At 41.9% G+C, this 27800-nt stretch overlaps 1 protein-coding gene across 4 annotated transcripts in view; it reads right to left on the bottom strand.

The window, feature by feature from the left end:
* LOC118361935 (hypermethylated in cancer 1 protein-like) overlaps window positions 1-25373 on the bottom strand; it is a 30005-nt gene extending 4632 nt beyond the window's left edge. Inside the window, exons 1-3 of one of the 4 annotated variants that reach the window (XR_004821089.2) lie at window positions 9533-10005; window positions 8648-8778; window positions 8273-8440 (exon numbers count right to left, since the gene is read on the bottom strand). Coding sequence is in view for 3 of the 4 variants with exons in the window: in XM_035742168.2 (XP_035598061.2) it covers window positions 7235-8440; window positions 8648-8778; window positions 9533-9815 (1620 nt within the window). In the remaining variant the exon portion in view is untranslated. Of the gene's footprint in view, window positions 1-5060; window positions 8441-8647; window positions 8779-9532; window positions 10006-22411; window positions 24393-24541; window positions 24673-24883 lie in introns of those variants that run through there. The other 3 variants (XM_052485338.1, XM_035742168.2, XM_035742162.2) reach the window with 3 other exon arrangements.
* Window positions 25374-27800: the final 2427 nt, after the last annotated feature.

Genomic DNA, 27800 nt, shown 5'->3' with positions numbered 1-27800 from the left:
CATATCCCAGTTTACCCATTTATTTATGTTCCACTTTATTTGGAACGGCAAGCCAGGCAAAATTAAAATGGGCCTATTTCTATAATGAATATGAATTTGTAGGGCAGAAATGATTAAATATGAAAGCATAGGACCTCTCACTACAGGCTTCAGTCATACAAAAACTATACTTAAATCCTAACTGGTTTTCCAGCAGATTAGAAAAATCCATTCAGATTACAACCTCTCACTTTCAGTTATTTGAAAATGAAATGATCTCCATAATATTGCTATTTTTAAAACAAGCAATAGAAAGCTGGTTGCAATTTCAATTTAATCGACCAGAAAAGACAGAACAAATATTATAACAAATACATGGCCAAAACTATGTGGACACCTGCTCGTCAAACATCTCATTCCAAAATCATGGGCATTAATATGGAGTTGGTCCCCCCTTTGCTGCAATAACAGCCTCCACTCTTCTGGGAAGGCTTTCCACTAGATGTTAAAACATTGCTGCGGGGACTTGCTCACATTCAGCCACGAGAGAATTAGTGAGGTCGGGCGATTAGGCCTGGCTCGCAGTCGGCGTTCCAATTCATCCCAAAGGCTTGTGTGTCCTACCACTTTGTGGCTGAGCCATTGTTGCTCCTAGACGTTTCCACTTCACAATAACAGCACTTAACATTTGACCGGAGTAGCTCTTGCAGGGCAGAATTTTGACTAACTGACTTGTTGGAAAGGTGACATCCTGTGTCGGTGCCACGTTAAAAGTCACTGAGCTCTTCAGTAAGGTCATTCTACTGCATTCTACTATTCTAATGTAATATAGTCAAGATGTTGACAAGGTTATAAATAATGATTTTTAATTGATTTTTAATTGAAATAATAATTGTGTCCTTCAAACTTTGCTTTCATCAAAGAATCCTCCATTTGCAGCAATTACAGCCTTGCAGACCTTTGACATTCTAGTTGTCAATTTGTTGAGGTAATCTGAAGAGATTTCACCCCATGCTTCCTGAAGCACCTCCCACAAGTTGGATTGGCTTGATGGGCACTTCTTACGGTCAAGCTGCTCCCACAACAGCTCAAAAGGGTTGAGATCCGAGGACTGTGCTGGCCACTCCATTATATACAGAACACCAGCTGACTGCTTCTTCCATAAATAGTTCTTGCATAGTGTGGAGCTGTGCTGTGGGTCATAGTCCTGTTGTAGGAGGAAATTGGCTCCAATTAAGCGCTGTCCACAGGGTATTTCATGGCGTTGCAAAATGGAGTGATAGCCTTCCTTCTTCAAGATCCCTTTTACCTTGTACAAATCTCCCACTTCCCCACCAACAAAGCACCCCCAGACCATCATATTGCCTCCACCATACTTGACAGATGGTGTCAAGCACTCCTGCAGCATCTTTTAATTTTATCTGCGTCTCACGAATGTTCTTCTTTGTGATCTGAACACCTTAGACCAACTTAGATGTCTGTCCATAACACTTTTTTCCAATCTTCCTCTGTCCAGTGTCTGTGTTCTTTTGCCCATCTTAATATTTTATTGGTCTGAGATATGGCTTTTTCTTTGCAACTCTGCCTAGAAGGCCAGCATCCCGGAGTTGCCTCTTCACTGTTGACTTTGAGACTGGTGTTTTGCGGGTACTATTTAATAAAGCTGCCAGTTGAGGACTTGTGAGGCGTCTGTTTCTCAAACTAGAAACTAATGTACTTGTTTTCTTGCTCAGTTGTGCACCGGGACCTCCCACTCTTTCTATTCTAGTTAGAGCCAGTTTGCGAAGGGAGTAGTACACAGCGTTGTACAAGATCTTCAGTTTCTTGGCAATTTATCACATAGAATAGCCTTCATTTCTCAGAACAAGAATAGACTGACGAGTTTCAGATACTCAACTAGTCTAAAGAAGTCCAGTTTTATTGCTTCTCTAACCAGCACAACAGTTTTCAGATGTGCTAACATAATTGCATAAGAGATTTCTAATGATCAATTAGCCTTTTAAAATTATAAACTTGGATTAACTAACACAACATGCCATTAGAACAAAGGAGTGATGGTTGCTCATAATTGGCCTATGTAGATATTCCATAATAAATCTGCCGGTTCTAGCTACAATTGTCATTTACAACATTTAACAATGTCTACACTGTATTTCTGATCAATCTGATGTTATTTTAATGGACAAAAAAATGTGCTTTTCTTTCAAAAACAAGGACATTTCTAAGTGACCCCAAACTTTTGAACGGTAGTGTACGTTTGTATATATCGTTTATTATGGTTGAATTCAAATATACTAATGGTGTAATCTTAGTAAATTATATAAATAGGACTGGTGGAGTTTTCGCACATGCGGTTAACATAAATACAGAAATGTCTGCTTTATCCAAAATTACAACCAACTGATTGCAGCATTGCCACAAAAATGGAGGAGGCAGGCCTCCCGGGTGGCGCAGTGGTTAAGGGCGCTGTACTGCTCTGGGTTCGCGCCCAGGCTCTGTCGTAACCGGCCGTGGGGCGACGCACAATTGGCCTAGCGCCGTCCGGGTTAGGGAGGGTTTGGCCGGTATCCTTGTCTCATCTCGCACCAGCGACTCCTGTGGCGGGCCGGGTGCAGTGCGCACTAACCAAGGTTGCCAGGTGCACGGTGTTTCCTCCGACACATTGGTGCGGCTGGCTTCCGGGTTGGATGCGCGCTGTGTTAAAAAGTAGTGCGGCTTGGTTGGGTTGTGTATTGGAGGACACATGACTTTCAACCTTGGTCTCTCCCGAGCCCGTACGGGAGTTGTAGCGATGAGACAAGATAGTAGCTACTAAACAATTGGATACCACAAAATTGGGGAGAAAAAGGGGTAAAAGAAATGGAGGAGGCAAGTGGAAGAAGGTCTGTCGGCCGTGCATTAAAGACCAAAATTTGCAAAAGAAAATTGTGATAAATAAAAAAGTCAACCAGTTTCATTTAAGGACCAAATAAATGTACGGTTGCACCATACAAATTTTTTTTGATGTACCGATTCCATGGCACATGGTTTATGAACTGATACACAAAACGATGCCGGATTCAAATCTTAGTTTCGTTGCCTAGATGCAAAACTGCTCCAGCTCCTTCAAGCTGGTGTTCTCAATTGTTTTGAGGTCTGGGCTTTGACTAGGTCATTCCAAGACATTTAAATGGTACCCTTTAAACCACTCAAGTGTTGCTTTAGCAGTATGCTTAGGGTCATTGTTCTGCTGGACCTCCGCCCCAGTCTCAAATCTCTGGAAGACAAACAGGTTTCCCTCAAATGTCCCTGTATTTAGCGCCATCCATCATTTAAAAAAATCTGACCAGTTTCCCAGTCCCTGCCAATGAAAAACATCTCACAGCATGATGCTGCCACCACCATGCTTCACTGAGGGGATGGTGTTCTCGGGGTGATGAGAGGTGTTGGGTTTGCGCCAGACATAGCGTTTTCCTTGATGGTAAAAAAGCTACATTTTAGTCTCATCTGACTAGAGCACCTTCTTCCATATGTTTGGGGAGTCTCCCACATGCCATTTGGCGAACACCAAACTTGTTTGCTTATTTTTTTCTTTAAGCAATGGCTTTTTTTCTGGCCACTCTTCCGTAAAGCCCAGCTCTGTGGAGTGTACGGCAGTGGTCCTATGGACAGATACTCCAATCTCCTCTGTGGAGCTTTGCAGATCCTTCAGGGTTATCTTTGGTCTCTTTGTTGCCTCTCTGATTAATGACCTCCTTGCCTGGTCCGTGAGTTTTGGTGGGCAGCCCTCTCTTGGCTGGTTTGTTGTGGTGCCATATTCTTTCCATTTTTAATAATGGATTTAATGGTGCTCCGTGGGATGTTCAAAGTTTCTGATATTTTTTTATAACCCAACCCTGATCTGTACTTCTCCACAATTCTGTCCCTGATCTGTTTAGAGAGCTCCTTGGTCTTCATGGTGCCCCTTGCTTAGTGGTGTTGCAGACTCTGGGGCCTTTCAGAACAGGTGTATATATACTGAGATCATGTGACAGATCATGTGACACTTAAATAAAGTCCACCTGTGTGAAATCTACCTAATTATATGTGACTTCTGAAGGTAATTGGTTGCACCAGATCTTATTTAGGCTTCATAGCAAAGGGGGTGAATACATACAGTATGCACGCATCACTTTTCTGTTACTTTAACAAATAAAATTTTATCATTTCACTTTACCAATTTGGGATATTTTGTGTATGTCCATTACATGAAATCCAAATAAAAATCCATTTAAATTACAGGTTGTAATGCAACAAAAGAGGAAAAACGCCAAGGGGGATGAATACTTTTGCAAGGCACTGTATCTATATATATATATATATATGGGGGATACAACCATCCCAGCTCTGCAGATTCTGCTGTAAAGAGACAGAATCATTAGATCCCTTGTTTTGGTACTACCCATATGTAGCTTGTTTTTGGTTGCAGGTTCAGAAAGGGTTGAAAAAATTCTACATTTACTTGGCATGTGAATGATATTGGTTCTTGTAGAATACGTTTCATTTTCTTCCATATTTTTATGGTGTTCTTAACTATGAAGCTGTTAATGTTCTTAGCTTCCTTCTTTGAAAATAGACAAGTGAAACGATTCTGGGTATGAATGCACTGTATTTCCATATTGAAGCCATGCATTACTTAGAACAATGTGGACTGCAAACATGTTCAACATATTTAGCATTAGATGGGCCTCGATTTTGTTATTTAGTTTCTGTAAGCTACTTAACAAACTTGTCTATATTGTAAGTCGCTCTGGATAAGAGCGTCTGCTCAATGACTTAGATGTAAATGTATATTGGAACATTGGATATAACGGTTATTTAAAGCTTTCAGGAATTTTTGCAGGATATTTGATTTGCATCAACTGATTAAAAAAGGAGCCCATTAGAGTATGTAACCCCAACCAAACATTCATAGATTTGATCTTGGTGTCTGATAAATCTAAGATTTCTAAAAGTGGTGTCATTCCCTTGGGGATTAGTGATCATTCTATGATTTACTGCACAAGAAAGGTAAAAAAAAGAAAAGAAAAAGCTCTCACAACACAATAACTGTGAGACCACTGAACCATGATAACAAAGATGCATTTATTGATCAAAGTTAACTGGGACCCGTAACTTCATTGTCTAGATATGGATAATAACCTTGAAACACTTAAATAAAATATTATTTTTTTAACAAAAACACAAAAAAAGAAACAGGTTGTAACTATTTCACCAAATGTTTCTTAAGCATTGTGGATACTATGGCTCCATGGAAAACTGTTAAGAATTAAACAAATAACTGAACCTTGGATGAATCAGGAAATCCTTGAGGCCATTAAATCAAGGAACACAACTTTTCAAGAATATAACAGTCCCAAAGATGAAGAGCCTCTCAATAGACACATAATCCTAAGGAAGAAATCTAGTCAGATGATTGAAGAAGTCAACAAAACATTTAAATAACAAAAATAATGAAAATAAGAATAATCCTAAGAAGTTGTGGCACTCACTAAACAGTGATGGACAGAAGGCAAATTGTAAAATAGTTGGTCTGGAGATCATTGGGGGAATAACATTTGACAAGGAAGCGGTAACTAATAAATGCAATACCTTTTTCACAAAAGTTGCCACAAATTTGGTTGAGAAGCAACCTTATTGTACTGGAGTGTTTGGTTATGGTAAGATTTGGACACTACAGTTGTTCTCGTGAGAAAACCGATTTTCGGGATGTCTCATGGTCATCAACTCCAGCCCTTGCTCGCCACCACTAGCTACTGCACCCACAATTATCGCTGTGAAAATAGCAAACATATTTCAGACACAACCTTGGACCTATTGCATTACTGCCAGTGCTAAGACTTACCATTGAATTAGGTTTGTTATTATAGAGTCTTCAGAATGAAAAGTCCCATTTTGTGTTTATTAAGCAAGAGTAAAATACACCATATGAAAACCACACATACACATCTCAACAACAACAAAAAGTCAGCATGAACTTGATAAACTGCATTCATTTTCTCATAAAAGGTGTCTTGGGAAATTGTGTGAAGATCATATATCCTACACAGTACAAACAATATATAACAGACTTTTCAGGCTTATATATGCCTTTATATACAGGCTCAAAATGGCCAGAAACAAAGTTTCTTCTGAAACTTGGCGGTCTATTCTTGTTCTGAGAAATTAAGGCTATTCTATGTGAGAAATTGCCAAGAAACCTAAGATCTCGTACAACGGCGTGTACTTCTCCCTTCACAGAACAGTGCAAACTGGCTCTAACCAGAATAGAAAGAAGAGAGGGAGGCCCCGGTGCACAACTGAGCAAGAGGACAAGTACATTAGAGTGTCTAGCTTGAGAAAGAGACGCCTCACAAGTCCTCAACTGGCAGCTTCATTAAATAGTACCTGCAAAACACCAGTCTCAACATCAACAGTGAAGAGGCAACTCCTGGATGCTGGCCTTCTAGGCAGAGTTGCAAAGAAAAAGCCATATCTCAGACAGGCCAATAAAAATAAAAGATTAAGATGGGCAAAAGAACAGACACTGGACAGAGGAACTCTGCCTAGAAGGCCAACATCCCAGAGTCACCTCTTCACTGTTGACGTTGAGACTGGTGTTTTGTGGGTACTATTTAATGAAGCTGCCAGTTGAGGACTTGTGAGGCGTCTCTTTCAGCGTTGTACGAGATCTTCAGTTTCTTGGCAATTTCTTGCATGGAATAGCCTTAATTTCTCATAAGAATACACTGAAGAGTTTCAGAAGAAAATCCTTTGTTTCAGGCCATTTTGAGGCTGTAATCGAAACCACAAACGCTGATGCTCCAGATATTTAACTAGTCTAAGAATGACAGGAGTGATGGTTGCTGATAATGGGCCTTTGTATGCCTATGTAGATATTCCATTTTTTTATTTTATCAACCGTTTCCAGCTACAATAGTCATTTCCAACATTAACAATGTCGACACTGTATTTCTGCTCAATTTGATGTTATTTTAATGGACAATTTGTTTAGCTTTTCTTTCAAAAACAAGGACATTTCTAAGTGACCCCAAACTTTTGAGCGGTAGTGTATATCACACAATGTCTGGATGCATATTCTATCCAGGAATATTCAACACTGAAATCTGTTTTTCTCGTTATTCCAAATTCATCTGTGGATCCATTCTGCTGACAACAATGAAAAGTAATCTTTGTCTTTAATGCAGGGTTTCATCTAAATGTGAGAAGCTATCGAGTGGAATGGTTCCTTTCTATGTTATAGAGTGGAATGGTTTTTCTGCTGGTGTATCCTGAGGCATCTCCTTTCTGAGAACCTCTTCCCGCAGTGCGTACAGGCGAACGGCCTCTCTCCTGTGTGGACCTTCATGTGCATCTTCAGGTGGTCCTGGCGGGAGAACCTCTTCTCACACTGTGGGCAGCTGTAGGGTTTCTCCCCTGTGTGGACTCTCTGGTGCCTCTTCAGGTCACCAGCCTGGACAAAGCGCATCTGACACTGGGTACAACTGAAGCATTTCACCCCTGTGTGGACCCTCTGGTGGATCTCCACCTTCTGGGGGCAGCTGAAGCCTTTGTTACAGAACATGCAGAGGAACCGTTTCTCTTTAACATTGCCTGATGTGGCTCCCCCTCCCGGAGCCAGGGCTTTAGCCCTGTCGTTTGAGTTAAATACCTGATCGAAACGGACGCTTCCATGTGAATCGGAAGGCCCCATCGACGCGGACACTGGGTCTAGATCCCTGAACGCATGTAAAGAGGAGGGGGTGGCGATATTTAGATTTGTCTCTAAGCTTCCCCTGTAATCTAAGAAATCTCTGCCCTGTGAGTGTCCCTCTACGAGGTGACTTTCTGCATTCCATGTGGGAGGAACGTCACCCTCCACTTTCACAGTCACTTCATCTACGACTATAACCTCTTCTTTCTTATCTAGGCAGCCTTCAGAGTGTACACTACTACTGTACCGGTTCCAGTCCCCTCTAGACAGATCAGTCTGTATCTCTAAACCCAAGGGCATGTTGCCAGAGTCCATCTCTGTAGCATAAGAACAAGAGGGATCATCACCACCAATGTTTAACTCATCACCATAGCCATCCCCACGGTTATGAACCATCCTGTGGCTCTGATGAAATAGCGGTAAATACTCTGAGCCAGGGGCAGGAGGACAGCCCAGTCTCCCCAGGCCCTGTCTCTCTGGGTCAGATCTGTGGTCAGATTCTGTGTGTAAGAGCCTGTGTGTTACAGTTAAAGTCTCTGTGTCGGTCTCTGACTTGAGGACGGTGTTCGGCATTCCACTGACCTCCGTAATGCTGCTTTGGGAACTGAGCGGCGCTGGGGCGAGGTCCTCTGTGGCTACGGTGGGATCAACTGCCGCACCAGTCGGGTTGTCTCTGCTGTGCCGTGGGTCCTCCTCTCCTTCAGACCTCTCCTGCTTGACCCCAGGATCTGCAGCCTCTGCATCTGCAGGCTGACACAAGAAGAGAGGACATTACTATCAGTACATTGGTTGAATTGGATAACAATGTCAAAGGAAAGTCTCACAAGCTCTCCTATGGCAAATACATTAGGATGTAAATGTAAGCAAGTGAATAGCTGAGGGGAGCCTTTGAAATAAACCGTCCACATTTGATTTACAAAGTAACTGAATTTTTTTACATAACACTATTACACTAACCTCTATCATGATAATGTTCTGGGTTGAGGTTCCACTCCCCTCATCAACATTGATTGGTTGGTCATCTCTCCATGTATTGTGTCCCGCTGGCTTCACAAAGCTCCTGTGGCCTCCAGTGAGATGTCCTTCACCTGAGAGAGTGATTGGGGGTGAAAGAGGTGGTTAGGTTAGCTACGGTCAATGCAACGGTATATTGTACACTATAGACACTGTCTAGAATTGACAAGGATGTAAGGTAACACTTCTCATAACTTCTTGATATACTATTTATTGATTGATGTCTTATGATCCATGCATCACGTCGTTTTTATTTTAGTAAATTATAGGAAATGCAGTAAATCAAGAATCTGGTAAGAATTCTGTTGTGGGTCATCTTTTGTATGGTGCGTGGGTTACAATGATGCCACAAGAAGGAGTACTCTTATTGATGCTGGTTATTCCCTTACACAAGTAAGATATTCACACTGTGCTGTGGGAGTTTAGTAGCAACTAGCTTTATCGGTTCGTTAGTATGTGTTGGGATGCTTAGTTTTGGCACAAGATGAGCAGTGTTCTAAGTTTCGTTAAACCATCAAGCAAAAGAAGACAATCACCAGACGCATGCCCACTATATATGAAATTCCCATTAACAACAGTAGCCAATAGGATGACAGGTGACGTGCCAACACATGGTGAGCAAAATAGAATCCCTGTGGTTTGAGGTGCAATGACTGTACAATAGCTACACCATGATATTGGCTCTTCTTTTCATAAGATAGCCAAGTAAATCAGGGGAATTATTGCATACTATCCAAAAACTGACCCAAATCTGGGTAATACATCTAAACATATGTGCAGAGGGGAACCGGGCGACAGGCCGTTGCCGCCTAGGCCTGCAAAGTGTACCTCTTGCCATTCCTCTGTATCGGTCGAGGATCTTGACACTACTGGGACGACTGGCGAGGACGCGCTCTCGCATTGTCCTCTCTGCGCGCTCCCGTGACACCTTCAGTTCCAGTAGCTGTAGTTTCCTCCGCAATCCCCTGTTTTCTTTTTGGCTTTGAGTTACTTCCAAACGAAACACTGCATAGTCGTCGTCTACGAGTTTACAGATCTCTGCCACGGCAGCATTCGCTAGTACCTCCATGATGGAGGCTATTTGAGTGTGAAAACCCACACAGTTAGCCATTGTTAGCAGCTAGCTATCTTTACCTCGATAACATCTATAAACCAAGTCTTGTATCAAACGTGAATTAAAGACTACATGGTTTAAGTATCAGTTCCAGGATGTTAATGAGCGTCTAAATAACAATAAAAAAGCTGACGTGGAAATGGTTCTTGGTCTTCTTTGTTATCATGGCGTTCCATATTTGTTTGTGCATGCCGCCACCTACTGTACAGGAGTGTCTGGTCGATCATGACACAAAAATAAAAAATGTGACTTAAAAAAAAATGCACCACCAATTAACCCTACACCTATATACACCACTGTTTCATATTTTTTTTAAATTAACATCACCCCATTTCACTACTTTGACCCCAACTGATCCTACAACAGGCTGATGGCCTGGGGAGGACATGACTCTTTAATTTAACACACCTAGTCTCTTTTGCTGTAAAACCTTGTACATCCAAGTACTTCTCTGCAGCTGCCACCACAACAACTATTTTCTGTGATTGACATGCCATTACTGTGGTACAGTTGATAACCATGACAATGAATGCTAAGAAGCCAACCTTGCCAAAGCACAAATTCGTATCACTATGTATTGGCCTAGGCCTACTACTCACACATGACTCAATGTTCTTGCCACTGTTCACTTCTGCTTACAATAGGATCTTATTGGTTCACATCATAGCTCAAAGGGTGTGGTTGAATGAAAAAGGTATGCACACGGTTATTCGAAGTACATTACACATCAAATCTCCTATTCATGATCACTATATTTCAAGCTCAGACTAGACTTGTTTAGAAAGAACAGTGTGTTTAGCAAGAATAGAGTAGAAAATATAATTACTTTATTCCAGATACATCACATAAGGTAAATATTCAACTGACTCTCTAAAAACCGGTACTTACACATGCCTGTTTCAAATGACAAGTTAACAAAGGGTTAATGAGGGGTATGTGGTTAATTACCCTCCTGAACAGGAGTTAAAAGGATGTACACCAGTTTGAGGAGACCAGTCAGTCTGGAATGTCAAGTAAAGGTGCACATTCATTTAATATTTCACCTCAGTCATCACAAGACCTGAAGCCTTCAGGCCATTTACTGCAAACAGCTTGAGGTCAAGGACTGTTTGTAAAGATCCCATAGCACAGATGATAGATCGATAAACTTGTGAGTTCTGGGGTTTTTCATAAAATAAACAGTTAAGAGGGACTTGGCTTGAGGATGTTTTGGTTCTTGTTGCATTGAGGAACACAGTGACGTACATCAGTATAAATAAAGCCAACTTTGAGTGTGTGACTTGGGTGGCTGAGTAAGTCAACTATTGAGCGGCGATGTTTGCTACAGCCATGGGAGATTCATAACAATAATACAGATAATAACCGATATGGGAGATTAAAGTTGATACAGGGGAGGAAAAAGATATATATTTGGCGGCAACTCTTACCTACTACCGAGTGCCATGGGAGGGCTATAGGGGAAAGGTCACAGTAAGGGATGTTTTTGGACTTGATCCCCAATGAAAGCATGACCTCAGGTTTACATAATCTAAGCAGACCGGGCTTGTCATAAAGGTGTTATAAAACAAGAGAGGGACAATTCAGAGGGTAAATATACTGAACAAAAATATAAACACAACATGTACAGTGGGGCAAAAAAGTATTTAGTCAGCCACCAATTGTGCAAGTTCTCCCACTTAAAAAGATGAGAGAGGCCTGTAATTTCCATCATAGGTACACTTCAACTATGACAGACAAAATGAGAAAAAAAATCCAGAAAATCACATTGTATGATTTTTTATGAATTTATTTGCAAATTATGGTGGAAAATAAGTATTTGGTCACCTGCAAACAAGCAAGATATCTGGCTCTCACAGACCTGTAACTTCTTCTTTAAGAGGCTCCTCTGTCCTCCACTCGTTACCTGTATTAATGGCACCTGTTTGAACTTGTTATCAGTATAAAAGACACCTGTCCACAACCACAAACAGTCACACTCCAAACTCCACTATGGCCAAGACCAAAGAGCTGTCATAGGACACCAGAAACAAAATTGTAGACCTGCACCGGGCTGGAAAGACTGAATCTGCAATAGGTAAGCAGCTTGGTTTGAAGAAATCAACTGTGGGAGCAATTATTAGGAAATGGAAAACATACAAGACCACTGATAATCTCCCTCGATCTCGGGCTCCACGCAAGATCTCACCCCGTGGGGTCAAAATGATCACAAGAACAGTGAGCAAAAATCCCAGAACCACACGGGGGGACCTAGTGAATGACCTACAGAGAGCTGGGACCAAAGTAACAAAGCCTACCATCAGTAACACACTATGCCGCCAGAGACTCAAATCCTGCAGTGCCAGACGTGTCCCCCTGCTTAAGCCAGTACATGTCCAGGCCTGTCTGAAGTTTGCTAGAGAGCATTTGGATGATCCAGAAGAAGATTGGGAGAATGTCATATGGTCAGATGAAACAAAAATATACCTTTTTGGTAAAAACTCAACTCATCGTGTTTGGAGGACAACGAATGCTGAGTTGCATCCAAAGAACACCATCCCTACTGTGAAGCATGGGGGTGGAAACATCATGCTTTGGGGCTGTTTTTCTGCAAAGGGACCAGGACGACTGATCCGTGTAAAGGAAAGAATGAATGGGGCCATGTATCGTGAGATTTTGAGTAAAAACCTTCTTCCATCAGCAAGGGCATTGAAGATGAAACGTGGCTGGGTCGTTCAGCATGACAATGATCCCAAACACACTGACCGGGCAACGAAGGAGTGGCTTCGTCAGAAGCATTTCACGGTCCTGGAGTGGCCTAGCCAGTCTCCAGATCTCAACCCCATAGAAAATCTTTGGAGGGAGTTGAAAGTCCGTGTTGCCCAGCAACAGCCCCAAAACATCACTGCTCTAGAGGAGATCTGCATGGAGGAATGGGCCAAAATAGCAGCAACAGTGTGTGAAAACCTTGTGAAGACTTACAGAAAACGTTTGACCTCTGTCATTGCCAACAAAGGGTATATAACTCAGTATTGAGATAAACTTTTGTTATTGACCAAATACTTATTTTCCACCATAATTTGCAAATAAATTAATTAAAAATCCTACAATGTGATTTTCTGGATTTTTTTTCTAATTTTGTCTGTCATAGTTGAAGTGTACCTATGATGAATATTACAGGCCTCTCTCATCTTTTTAAGTGGGAGAACTTGCACAATTGGTGGCTGACTAAATACTTTTTTGCCCCAATGTATATATATTATATATATTCATGTCATAGTTATTAATCAACTCCACTACACTCAAGTAACTTCAAACAGTGAATGCTAGCGATGGCTAACTATGCTAACTATCCTACCAGTCTGTTTAAATTAGTGTTAGCATGCTAATAGCACACCCTGCACCCTGAAATGTATATTATTAGGGGTATGCAGTAGGTTGATAATGATATCAACAAAGTATGGGACATTTCAAATAAAAATTCCCAGCTAATGAGAAAACAGTCATAGTATTTAAAGTAAGAGAATGAACAAGATTTAACAAGGCAACCTTGGTTCTAATTTGTATGGGCCCCAATGGCAGATTTTGAGAGATTTGTACACCCATCCCGAGGGGTGGGGCATGGACACTGTGAAATGTCATTCCATGAGGGACTACAAAATGAAGTACAGTACTTTTATTCCACAAAACGATAATAACTTTGCTCACTATGTTAACGCTTTCCATTTTCGGTAAATCTGCTACCCTCACTGCTATGCCCCCCGCCTACAGCACAGCCTTAATTTGTTGGGGAATGGACTCCAGAAGGTGTTGAAAGCGTTTCACAGGGATGCTGGCCCATGTTGACTCCAATGCTTCCCACAGTTGTGTCAAGTTGTCTGGATGTCCTTTGGGTGGTGGACCATTCTTGAAACACACAGGAAACTGTATAGCGTGAAAAACTTTGCAGCATTCTTGACACAAACCGGTTTAACTGGCACCTACTACTATACCCAATTTAAAGTCACTTAAATCTTTTGTCTTGCCCATTCAACCTCTGAATGGCGCACATACACAATCCATGTATCAATTGTCTCAAGGCTTAAAAATCCTTATTTAACCTGTCTCATTCCCTTCAACTATACTGATTGAAGTGGATTTAACAAGTGACATCAATAAGGAATCATAGATTTCACCTGGATTCAGCTGGTCAGTCTGTCATGGAAAGAGCAGGTGTTCATAATGTTTTGTTGTAGTTGTCACTTTTCATCAGTGAAGCATTGTTCCAAACACCATCATAGCATCTCCTCTGCCTCATCATACTCATTCTTTCCTCAGTTCACCTCATCCAGTTCCCTCCTACATCCAAAACCAACAGAATGAACTATAAACAAACTAACTAGTACTACATTACATGTCACTATACAAAGGCTGTGTACACTGTCTGCTGGAGTATCCTGAGTTTGATCCTTTATGAGAAACTCTTCCAGCAGTGAGTACAAGCAAACAGGCATTATTCCGTGTGTACCTTCAGGTGCATCTTCAGATGGTGCTGGTGAGGGGAAAGCTGTAGGGTTTCTCCCGTGTGGACCCTCTGGTGCCCCTTCAGGCTGGACGAGAGGTATAACGGGCCCAGCACAGGGGGCAGCCGAACGGTTTCTCCCCCATGTGCATCCTCTGGTGGATCTCCACCTGTTAAGGGAAACTTAAGACTTTCCCACAAAACGAACACTGCCACCATTCTTATTCCCACCGTATCTACTGATAGCGTTACAACTACTGTCATTTGTAGCCATTTAATGTTGAGGCACTGGCATTGTGTGAGGTCTTGTTTAACATTAATGTCTGTCTTGTCGCAGGGTTCATGTTCCAGTTGATAGATCCTTGCTCCGGCCAAACACTATGCCACACCCACGGACACAATTTTCTTCTCCGCAATGAGTACCTCCCCGACCCTTCGCCGAATGCTAGCACATTCAGGGCCGTCTGATTGGTCCAGAAACCGATGGGTTGGGCCAGAGCCAGAACACACGTGGGTAAAGCGGAGGTTTGAAAATTCTTCAATGGCTTTGATACTCTAAACTTCAACTAAATAATGTAATAAATCTTGTGGAAAGTTGAGGTGAATAAACTGCTTGGAGTAACCCTGGATTGTACACTGTCATGGTCAAAACATGTTGATGCAACAGTAGCTAAGATGGGGAGAAGTCTGTCCATAATAAAACGCCGCTCTGCCTTCTTAACAACACTATCAACAAGGCAGGTCCTACAGGCCGTAGTTTTGTCACACCTGGACTACTTTCCAGGTGCCACAAATAGGAAAATTACAATTGGCTAAGAACAGGGCAGCACAGCTGGCCCTTAAATGTGCACAGAGAGCTAACATTAATAATATGCATGTCAATCTCTCATGGCTCAAAGTAGAGGAGAGATTTACTTTATTTTATTTATTTTTATTTCACCTTTATTTAACCAGGTAGGCAAGTTGAAAAGAAGTTCTCATTTACAATTGCGACCTGGCCAAGATAAAGCAAAGCAGTTCGACACATACAACAACACAGAGTTAGACATGGAGTAAAACAAACATACAGTCAATAATACAGTAGAAACAAGTCTATATACGATGTGAGCAAATGAGGTGAGATAAGGGAGGTAAAGGCAAAAAAAGGCCATGGTGGCAAAGTAAATATAATACAGCAAGTAAAACACTGGAATGGTAGATTTGCAGTGGAAGAATGTGCAAAGTAGAAATAAAAATAATTGGGTGCAAAGGAGAAAAATAAATAAATAAATACAGTAGGGAAAGAGGTAGTTGTTTGGGCTAAATTATAGGTGGGCTATGTACAGGTGCAGTAATCTGTGAGCTGCTCTGACAGCTGGTGCTTAAAGCTAGTGAGGGAGATGTGTTTCCAGTTTCAGAGATTTTTGTAGTTCGTTCCAGTCATTGGCAGCAGAGAACTGGAAGGAGAGGCGGCCAAAGAAAGAATTGGTTTTGGGGTGACTAGAGAGATATACCTGCTGGAGTGCGTGCTACAGGTGGGTGATGCTATGGTGACCAGCGAGCTGAGATAAGGGGGGACTTTACCTTGCAGGGTCTTGTAGATGACATGGAGCCAGTGGGTTTGGCGACGAGTATGAAGCGAGGGCCAGCCAACGAAAGAGTACAGGTCGCAATGGTGTGTACTATATGGGGCTTTGGTGACAAAACGGATGGCACTGTGATAGACTGCATCCAATTTGTTGAGTAGGGTATTGGAGGCTATTTTGTAAATGACATCGCCGAAGTCGCGGATTGGTAGGATGGTCAGTTTTACAAGGGTATGTTTGGCAGCATGAGTGAAGGATGATTTTTTGCGAAATAGGAAGCCAATTCTAGATTTAACTTTGGATTGGAGATGTTTGATGTGGATCTGGAAGGAGAGTTTACAGTCTAGCCAGACTCCTGGGTATTTATAGTTGTCCACCCACGTATTCTAAGTCAGAGCCCTCCAGAGTAGTGATGTTGGACATGCGGGCAGCGATCAGTTGAAGAGCATGCATTTAGTTTTACTTGTATTTAAGAGCAATTGGAGGCCACAGAAGGAGAGTTGTATGGCATTGAAGCTTGCCTGGAGGGTTGTTAACACAGTGTCCTTCATCACTTCATCACTACTTGTTTTGTAAGAAGTGTTGAAATGTTGAATGCACTGAGCTGTCTGGTTAAACCACTAGCAAACAGCCCGGACACCCATGCATACCACACAAGACATGCCACCAGAAACCTCTTCACAGTTCCAAAGTCCAGAACAGAATATGGGAGGCGCACAGTACTACATAGAGCCATGGCTACATGGAACTCTATTCCACATCAGGTAACGGATGCAAGCAGTAGAATCAGATTTATACAGATAAATACACCTTCTGGAACAGTGAGGACTGTGAAGAGAGACACAGGCACAAACACAAGCATACACATGCTAAAAGACACACTCTACACACACATATATATATATGGATTTTGTGTTGTAGATATGTGGTAGTGGAGTAGTGGCCTGAGGGCACATAATTCATGTGTTGTGAAAAGAGCTATGAAATGTAATGTCATTAATATTTTTATTTGTATATACAGTAGCTGCCTTAAAGGAAAGGTTCACCCATTTTTAATGTTATACTGTTTTTGTGCATCTCTGAGTAATGTTCTCGCAATTCCCTGGGCCATGTCATGTTTTCATATGCATCTGAGTTATTGGCATTCAAGCAGGCAGAAATCTGTCCGGTATGACGTAGAGCTGTGATGAAGTCTCTCTCACTACACTGGAAGGTAATAGGAATACGACTTTAAGATCGCAAAAACGTCTATCATATATGTCAGATTTAAATTCTGGCCGATGTCATAACTCGGGAGGATGTCTTCTCTCGAATGAGCCATTGAACATATTTTTGCGATATTCCTACCTCGAGAAATGTGTAATTTAACGGAGTGAGGCGATTTTACAGCTAACTAGCTATGTTACATGCTGATATTATATTTGTTATTCCTGTTTTCCAGCTATGTTTCTTAGGTTGCTAGCTAGCCAGCCAGCCAATAGAAAAAGCATTGCATTGTGTAGCAGACTTGAGTGGCAACAGATTTCCACAACGATTTCCTTCATAAATACAAATACAAAATACTTTGATTGGTTAGAGACGACACAATCGCTGATGACTTTGTGTTGTACAACGCCTCTCGTCTCAGGCTAACAGAAGGCAGGCTAAAGGCAGCACCTGTTAGGGGGTTAACCTGATGCGGCATCAGTCTCTGCGAATCACAACTATAGGAGCATCACTAGCCGAGTCTGTGTCTGTTCTTTCCAACCGCATATAGACAACTCCCCGTCCCTGGTGACCAAATCTACACCTCGCCCTGGTCTTAGCCAGTCTGTTGTCATGGAGATGTTGTTTTGTGTTTGACTGTCTGCTTCTGGTTGTGGTTAACAGTGTTGTTCCCCAGCCCAGAGTTGAGGACAATTTCCCTTCCACTGACCTCCGATATGTCGCCTCTGGTCCTGGCCTGCTCGGTGATTCTGTCCCCAGGGACCTTGGCTCTAACAGCCTGGGTCTGGGAATCCAAGACGGTCGTCCAGTCTCCTCTGTTAGCCTTCAGCCAACCACCTGTAGGAAGAGGTTACAAAATAAACTTTACAAACATGGCAGAGAACTCTACATATGGAGTCCATTACCCGGTCAAGTTCAACATTATGTTTGTTTTAGTATATAAACATAAGTTGTATTTATTTCATTTTATGCAGGTGAATATCTTCCTATTGATGCATATATACACATTGTATAATCCTGAAGACACACATAGATATGTTCTCTATATGTATTTCTCCCTTACCTTGACCCCACATCTTTAGTCCACTCTCTGGTCTGTCCTCTATTGTCTCCACTTTGAGCAGCTGCAGATCAGGCTTCCCATCCTCCATGTCTACTGACTGTAAGAGATACAGAGTGAGAGGATGTTGGATCAAGAAATATGATTTGAGCACCCTGCCTTGGAGCATCTTCTGATCGGGCAATGAGGGATTGCCATGAGTACGATGCAAACATGTTACTTGATTTGATTACTTGACACTCTTTAGTTCGGGATTTTGGCAACTAGCTTTGCTAACTAGCTTAGCGCAAAGAATGGAAGTCTGCGGTTAGACCTAATCCAGTTTTTGTGCTAAGAGAGTTAGTACTGGTGTGTAAAATGACCTCTAACTTCCTGTATACTGGACGCAGAGAAAAAAATGATATCCACAAGTTCATCTGACTTATCCCTTTAATGGTTTGATAATTCAAAGGCATGGTCCCAGACTTAAGACAAGCTTAATCAAGACCCGGGTCCATATCTACAAAGTGTCTTGGAGTAGGAGTGCTGATATAAGATCTGTCCATACAAATCTTATTTTGAACTAAGATCACTCCTACTCTTACATAATTCTCGGGATAGATACCCTGAGTAGAAGTGCTGATTGAGGATCAGGTCTTACTCATTACAGTCTAAAAAGGCAAAACTGATCCTAGATCAGCACACCTAATGTAAGAGGCTTTGTGGATATGGGCCCGAACCTAATACCATTCAGACAGTAGTTCACAGTGGGCTCACCTCAGTGAGACTGTGTGTGTTCCTGTGCTGCTCAGCTGGTTCCTCTGTGGGTTCAGGAGGTGGTGTAGTCTGGTTGTCCTTCATGACCATGTTCCCCTCAGGGTTCCCCAGACCCTCCTCACACCCCTCCTCCTTCACCAGCAGCACCTCTGAACCCTCCTCCTCCTGGAAGAGACAGTTGATACAGATTACAGACATACACTCCCTCAGGTACATACATACACATACAGATAAAAACACCTTCAACATGGAGTGTTTACCCATTCCAACTCCATTTGAGTCCTATACTGTAGTTACAGAATGACTTAATTGTTGTTAACTCATGGGGATAGGGCTGTCTACTGCCCCCGCTGGAGTAATTGCGTGCCCATAGTAAACATATATATTTTTTTGTCAAAAGTTGCTAATATATGCAAATAAAAAATATTATTGAATAGAAAACACTCTAAAGCTTCTAAAACCGTTTAAATTATGTCTGTATGTAAAGCAGAACTCTCAGGGCAGTCATTCTCCCAAACTCTCTCTTGTGATCAGAAAAGTTGGCCCAACTTTGACGTCATCGCCCCCACCCTCCCAAGCAGTTACAGTTCTGGGAACAGTCTCTCTGCCTTCAGCGCGATCTCAGCTTTCAATGGGGCTTCTCATTGTGAGAATCGCGCGCTCACGAGAGTTTTGGCTGGCCGAAACCTTTCGGTCACGCGAAAAAACAGGTCACTTTTATGCGCGCTCTGGTCAAGTCCTGTCTTTTTTCCAAGATCGATTAAACGGTGCCTGTGTTTCTGTTCATCCTCACAATTGCTGTACACCTTTATAACATGTTAAAGCTTGATTATGAAGTTAGTTTGACAAGTTTAATCGACATATAATATGTAAGTTCGACGTTTTGGTGCGCATCCACTTGACTTTTGGCTACATTTCAACCGAAATGTGTCGTTTTTGAGAACCGAAAGACACAGACTGCAAAACTAAACGCTGTTTTTGGTAAGTATAATTCCTTCCAGGTCTTTTGATGGAAGAACAGCAAAGGTAAGGGAATATTTATGTGGTAAATTTGGGTTTATGTGGACTCCAAGATAGAGGAGCCATAATGCTACTTTTTGAGCGCCGTCTCATAGTATAGCCTAGTGAACGAAACCTGTAACGTTAAAAATAAATGTAACACAGCGATTGCATTCAGAAGAAGTGTATCTAACTATATATATGTAGAACATGCATATTTAGTCAAAGTTTATGATGTGTATTCCTTGTTAGCTGACGTTATCTGCCGGAGCTATCGTCATTTCTCAGGACATTTGAATAGCATTTTTTGAACGATGCATCATTGTAAACAGAGATTTATGGATATATATAGCATATTATTGAAAAAAACATAAATGTACTGTGTAACATGTTATATTACTGTCATCTGATGAAGATTTCAAAAGGTTAGTGCATTATTTTTCTTTTAATCCTGCGTTTGTTGATTGCATATTTTTTTCAACTTGGCTATGCAAATTAGCCGTGTCTTCGGTGGTGGTTTGACATAAATATGTGGTATGTTTACGCCGTAAAACATTTGAGAAATCTGACTTGCTGGGTAGATAAACAAGGTGTTTATCTTTCATTTGAGCCATTGGACTTGTTAATGTATGGAGGTTAAATATTTTTAGGAATATTTTTGCGTTCCATGCGCCACCTTCCAGCTGAACGTGGGGGGGTGTTCCAAAGTTGGAACCCTAGTCCCCAACAAGATAAACCCAATCATGGTAGAAATAAATAGGTTGTTGTGGGTAAATAAGTCAGCTGTGATAAGTCAAGTCATCAGACAAACCTGACTAAACTATTTTGACGTGTACAGTATGTGTTTGTTAGTGTGTGGGTATGTGTAGGTATATTTAGTGTATATTTGTTATAAAGCGCTGTCGTGTGTATGCAGTACAGGGTGAGCTCAGATCTAATGTACAGTTAATTCAGAAAGTATTCAGACCACCTGACTTTTTCCACATTTTGTTACATTAGATTTATTCTAAAATGTTTTAAATAATTTCCCCCCCTGTTCGATCTACACACAATACCCCATAAGGATAAAGCAAAAACATGTTTAGACATTTTTGCAAATTTATTCAACTTTCTTTTGTTTTTTAAATCGCATTTACATAAGTATTCAGACCCTTCCCACAATACTTTGTTGAAGCAACTTTGCCAGCCTCGAGTCTTCTTGGGTATAACGCCAAAAGCTTGGCACACCTGTATTTGGGGATTTTCTCCCATTCTTCTCTGTAGATCCTCTCAAGCTCGGTCAGGTTGGATTGGGAGCATCGCTGAAAAGCTATTTTCAGGTCTTTCCAGAGATGTTCGATCGGGTTCAAGTCCGGGCTCTAGCTGGGCCACTCAAGGACATTCAGAGACTTGTCCCGAAGCCACTCCTGCATTGTCTTGGCTGTGTGCTTAGGGTCGTTGTCCTGTTGGAAGGGGACCCTTCGGCCCCAGTCTGAGGTCTTGAGCGGTCTGGAGCAGGTTTTCATCAAGGGTCTCTTTAATTTGCTCCGTTCATTTTTCCCCTCAATCCTGTTAAGTCTCCCAGTCCCTGCCTCTGAAAAACATCCCCACAGCATGATGCTGCCACCACCATGCTTCACCGTAGTGATGGTGCCAGGTTTCCGCCAAACTTGATGCTTGGCATTCAGGCCAAAGAGTTCCATCTTGGTTTCAACAGACCAAAGAATCTTGTTTCTCATGGTCTGAGAGTCCTTTAGGTGCATTTTGGCAAACTACAAGCAGGATGTCATGTACATTTTACTGAGGAGTGGCTTTCGTCTGGCCACTTTACCATAAAGGCTTGATTGGTGGAGTGCTGCAGAAATGCATGTCTTCTGGAAGGTTCTCCCATCTCCACATATTAACTCTGGAGCTCTGTCAGAGTGACCATCAGGTTCTTGGTCACCTCCCTGACCAAGGCCCTTCTCCCCCGATTGCTCAGCTTGGCCAGGCGGCCAGCTCTAGGAAGAGTCTTGGTGGTTCCAAACTTATTCCATTTAAGAAGAATGAAGGCCACTGTGTTCTTGGGGACCTTCAATCCTGAAGACATTTTTTGGTACCCTTCCCCAGATCTGTGCCACGACACAATCCTGTCTCTGAGCTTTACGGTCAATTCCTTCTACCTCATGGCGTGGTTTTTGCTCTGACATTAACTGTCAACTGTGAGACCTTATATAGAAAGGTGTGTGCCTTTCCAAATCATGTCAAATCAATTGAATTTACCACAGGTGGACTCCAATCAAGATGTTGAAACCTCTCAAGGATGATCAATGGAAACAGGATGCACCGGAGCTCAATTTCGAGTCTCATAGCAAAGGTTCTGAATACTTATGTAAATTAGGTATTTTTATTTTTTCTAAAAACCTGTTTCCACTTTGTCCTTATGGGGTAAAAAATATTTAAAACATTTTAGAATAAGATTGTAAAGTAACAATGTGAAAAAGTCAAGTGGTCTGAATACTTTCCAAATGCACTGTATATTAAAGGGAATTTCAATGAAAGTCTAAGAATGAATAGTCCCCATTTTGTGTTTATTAAACAAACAAGTTTTAAATACACCATATGAAAACCACACATACAATGTCTCAACTACTTGATAAACTGCATACATTTTCTCTTTAAAAAAGAGTCTTTGGGAAAGAATTAAGTAGTTGGAAGTAATGAAATAGGCATTTGTGAACAACATATAGCCTACACAGTACAAACACAATAAGTAACAGACTTGTTAGGCTTATATATGCCTAAAAATTACACATTGTCTGGATGACAATTCTACCCAGGAGTATTCAACACTGAAATCTGTTACTCTCATTATTCCAAATTCATATGTGGATATTTTCTACTGACAACAATTAAAATGAATCTTTGTCTATAATGCAAGGTTTGTCAAAACGTCAGAAGCGATCAAGTGGAATGTTTACTTCCTATGTTATAGAGTGAAATGGTTTTCCTGCTGATGCAATATTCTACCAAGGAATATTTAACACTGAAATCTATTCCTCTCATTATTACAAATGTTTTCTGCAGAAAAGACCTACAGATGCATTTGAAATTAAGAGAGTAACAGATTACAGTGTTTAATATTCCTTGGTAGAATAGTGCATCAGCAGGAAAACCATTCCACTCTATAACATAGGAAGTAAACATTCCACTTGATCGCTTATGACTTTTAGATCAAACGCTGTATTTAAAGGAAAATGGAATTCTCTTTGTTTTCTGCAGAAAAGACCCACAGATGCATAGAAAATGTAATTTTCCTTTAAATACAGCGTTTGATCTAAACGTCATAAGCTATGTTATAGAGTGGAATGGTTTTTCTGCTGGTGTGTCCTGAGGTAGCTCCTTTCTGAGAACCTCTACCTGCAGTGCGTTCAGGCGAACAGTCTCTCTCCCGTGTGGACCTTCAAGTGCATCTTCAAATGGTGGTGTCGAGAGAACCTCTTCTCACACTGGGGGCAGCTGTAAGGTTTCTCCCCCGTGTGGACCCTCTGATGCCTCTTCAGGTCACCAGCCTGGGTGAAGCGCATGTGACACTGGGTACAGCTGTAGGGTTTCTCCCCTGTGTGGACCCTCTGGTGGATCTCAACCTTCTGGGAGCAGCTGAAACCTTTGTTACAGAACATGCAGAGGAACCGTTTTTCTTTACTACTGCCTGATATTGCACCCCTTCCCTGGGCCTGGGCTCTAGCCCTGTCATTTGAGTTCAATACCTGATCGAAAATGATGCGGCCGTCTGAATCGGGAGGTGCCATTGACGTAGACACTGAGTTGCGATCCCTGAATGCGTGTAAAGGGGAGTGGGTTGCAACATTTAGATTTGTCTCTCTTTCCCTGTAGTCTAAGAAGTCATTGGTGTTGCCCTGTGAGTGTCTTTCAAAAAAGTGAGTCTCGTCTGCATTCCATGTCAGAGGAGTGTCGCCCTCCACTTTCACAGTCACTTCATCTACGACTATAACCTCCCCTTTCTTATCTAGGCACCCTTCAGAGTATACACTACTACTATACTGGTTCCAGTCCCCTCTAGACAGATCAGTCTGTGTCTCTAAACCCAAGGATATGTTGCCAGGGTCCATCTCTGTAGTGTAAGAACAAGACGGATCATCACCACCAGTGTCTAATGTTTCACCATCCCCACGGGAATGAACAGGCCTCTGGCTCTGGTTAAATACCGGTAAATACTCTGAGCTGGGAGCAGGAGGACAGTTCAGTGGCCCCAGTCTCTCTGGATCTGATAATTGGTCAGATCCTATGTGTAAGAGCCTTTGTGTTACAATTACATTCTTAGTGTCTGTCTCTGACTTGAGTACGGTGTCCGGCCTTCCACTGACCTCCGTGATGCTGCACCGGTTCCTTGGCTCGTGAGCAGCGGCAGCGGGGTCCTCTGTGGCTTCATAGGGCACTCCAGCTGCTCCAGTCTGGCTGTGCCGTGGGTTCTCCTCTCCTTCAGATCTCTCCTGCTCGGCCTCAGAACCTGCAGCCTCTGCATCTCCAGACTGACACAAGAAGGAATTTGATAACAATGTCATAGGGAAGTCTCCCTTATGGCAGATAAATTAGGATGTACATGTAAGCAAGTGAATAGCGAAGGGGAGCCTTTCTGAAACTGGTCACTTTGATGTACGGTAATTTTAATGACACATACCTCTATTACAATAACGTGCTGGGTTGATGTTCCACTCCCTTCATCTACAGCTACGGGTTGGTCATTTCTCCATGTATTGTGGCCCACTGGCTTCACAATGTTCCTGTGACCTCCAGTGAGATGTCCTTCACCTGAGAGAGTGATTGGGTATAAAGAGGTGGTTAGCTTGGGTGCTCAACGCTATATTGACTATTGTACACTATTGACATTTTTGACACAGTCTAGAATTGGCCAAGGGTTTTAGCAACACTTCTCATAACTTCTTGCAAGATAACTAAGCAATTATTGGAATTATTGCATACTATCCGAACACATGTGGGAAGGGAACGTGGCAAAATGTACCTCTTGCCATTTCTCTGTATCGGTCGAGGACCTTTACACTACTGGGACGACTGGTGAGGGCGCGCTCCCGTGCCACCTTCAGTTCCAGTAGCTGTAGTTTCCTCCGCAATGTCCTGTTTTCTTTCTGACTTTGAGAAATTTCCAAACGAAACACTGCATAGTCGTCGTCGTCTACGAGTTTACAGATCTCTGACACGGCTGCATTCGCTAGCACCTCCATGATGGAGGCTATTTGAGTGTGAAAAACCATACAGTTAGCCATTGTTAGCAGCTAACTAGCGTCAGCTAGATAACGTCTATCAACCAAGTCCTGTCTCCAACGCGAACTAAAGACTACTTGGAACGTATCTGATGCTTAGGAGTTCAATTAGTCATATCTGTAGTTCCGTTATATTAATAAATGTCTAAATAAAAACACTAACGTGAAAGTTGTTCTCGGTCACTGTTTACTTCCCTTTTACAGTGAAGAGAAAGGATTTCATTGGTTGGCGTCATGGGCGTGATTAAATGAAAAAAAGGAGTGCTCTGAGCTGCACGCTTTGAAATATGCTATTGCTCGCTACGTTACAATTTTTTTTTAAATCACAGCCATATTGTATTCCCCACTGAAATATACATACATACAAATTAAACACAAATCACGACGTTTCATGATCAGTATCCGTTACACTCAGAACAGACTTGTTTAGAAAGAACAGTGTGTTAGCTATAATATATATATATATATATATATATATATAGTACCAGTCAAATGTGGGTTTGTGCCCATAGGTTCACACGTAGTCATTCCAGGTTCTTTATTTTTACTAGTTCTACATTGTAGAATAATAGTGAACACATCAAAACTATGAAATAACACATATGGAATCATTCAGTAACCAAAGAAGTGTTGAACAAATCAAAATATATTTTACATTTGAGATTCTTCAAAGTTGCCACGCTTTGCCTTGATGACAGCTTTGTTCACTATTATTCTACAATGGTAGAAAATTACAAAAAATTAAGAAAACCCCTTGAATGAGTAGGTGTCCAAACTTTTGACCGGTACTAAACTTAGAAAGAAAAAAAACTGTCAACTGTGTTTATTTTCAGCAAACATAACATGTGTAAATATTTTTATGAACATAAGATTCAAGAACTGAGACATAAACTGAACAAGTTCCACAGACATGTGACTAATAGAAATTGAATAATGTGTCCCTGAACAAAGGGGGGTTAAAAGTAACAGTCAGTATCTGGTGTGGCCACCAGCTGCATTAAGTATTGCAGTGCATCTCCTCCTCATGGACTGTACCAGATTTGCCAGTTCTTGCTGTGAGATGTTACCCCACTCTTCCACCAAGGCACCTGCAAGTTCCCCAACATTTCTTGGGGGAATGGCCCTAGCCCTCAGGCTCAGATCAAACAGGTCCCAGACGTGCTCAATGGGATTGAGATCAAGGGCTCTCCGCTGGCCATGGCAGAACACTGACATTCCTGTCTTGCAGGAAATCACGCACAGAACAAGCAGTATGGCTGGTGGCTTTGTCATGCTGGAGGGTCATGTCAGGATGAGCCTGCAGGAAGGGTACCACATGAGGGAGGAGGATGTCTTCCCTGTAACGCACATTGTTGAGATTGCCTGCAATGACAACAAGCTCAGTCTGATGATGCTGTGACACATCGCCCCAGACCATGACGGACCCTCTACCTCCAAATCGATCCCGCTCCAGAGTACTGGCCTCGGTGTAACGCTCATTCCTTCTACGATAAACGAGAATCCGACCATCACCCCTGGTGAGACAAAACCTTGACTCGTCAGTGAAGAGCACTTGCCGCCAGTCCTGTCTGGGCCAGCGAAGGTGGGTTTGTGCCCATAGGCGACGTTGTTGCCGGTGATGTCTGGTGAGGACCTGCCTGACAACAGGCCTACAAGTCCTCAGTCCAGCCTCTCTAAGCCTATAACGGACAGTCTGAGCACTGTCATGTCTTTGGCTATGCCGGATTCAGTGATATGACATGCTATTCTATAAAATAATTTCTCCATAATTAATATCACCTGATTAAGCTAATCATGTAAATGTAATTAACTAGAGAGTCAGGCACCACAAAATAATATTTATAGAGCTGTTATCTTCCCGAATAAACTCTGAAAGACCTAGTAATATTTTACATCAATAGCCGTCAATATCAATTATCGTCTTAATTCAGTCTCAACTGAAAGTTGTCAATTCTTTTATCTGCACGAACCCTGGCTAACAAGTTGAATCAGCAATACAAAATTGGGTTTAATTATTGATTTACTAAATACCTAACTAAACACACAGAATCACACATACACACAATGAATCATAACTTGATTACAAATTGCGTCATAAAGGAAAACGTCCCTAGCGGGCGGAACAGATATGACAGCTTGTTCCACAAAGGAAAAGGGGCTGGGTTGAGTGAAAGAGCGGGAAGACAGGAACAAAGGCGAAGCTGTGCTATCGTAAATACAGTATCTTATGCATTCTAAATTACCGCCCATTTGGAAAAGGAAAATGCAATAAATATGTACTCTGAGCTGCGCTTCAGTTGGTTGGTGGTAGATGGAAGGCCGTTTTGCCAAACCGAGTCCTTTGAAGAATGTCTCTGGTGGTAAATTGGATGTGTTGTAGTAACGTTGTTGTGTGGTAGACGGGATACTCTGTCTGTTCCTTCCTAACCTTGCGGCTGCGGTTGCTAACTCAACGGCTCGGAGGTATTATTTCTGTAGTGAATAAGAGTTCAAAGTTCATACCATTCGCAACCAAAGCTCACGCTGATGTTGGCTTCGTTCTGTAGTTATTATCTGAACCATTCTGACATAGGACCGTCGTCCTCATATCCTCGGAACAGCAAGTTATGTTGTCGTCAAGGCTTTTTATGTTTGAAAAGTTTTATAGCCCTTTTCCTT

The sequence above is a fragment of the Oncorhynchus keta genome, chromosome 29 (genome assembly GCF_023373465.1).
Source record: "Oncorhynchus keta strain PuntledgeMale-10-30-2019 chromosome 29, Oket_V2, whole genome shotgun sequence".
Lineage (NCBI taxonomy): Eukaryota > Metazoa > Chordata > Actinopteri > Salmoniformes > Salmonidae > Oncorhynchus > Oncorhynchus keta.
This window is presented reverse-complemented; position numbering and strand designations above follow the sequence as displayed.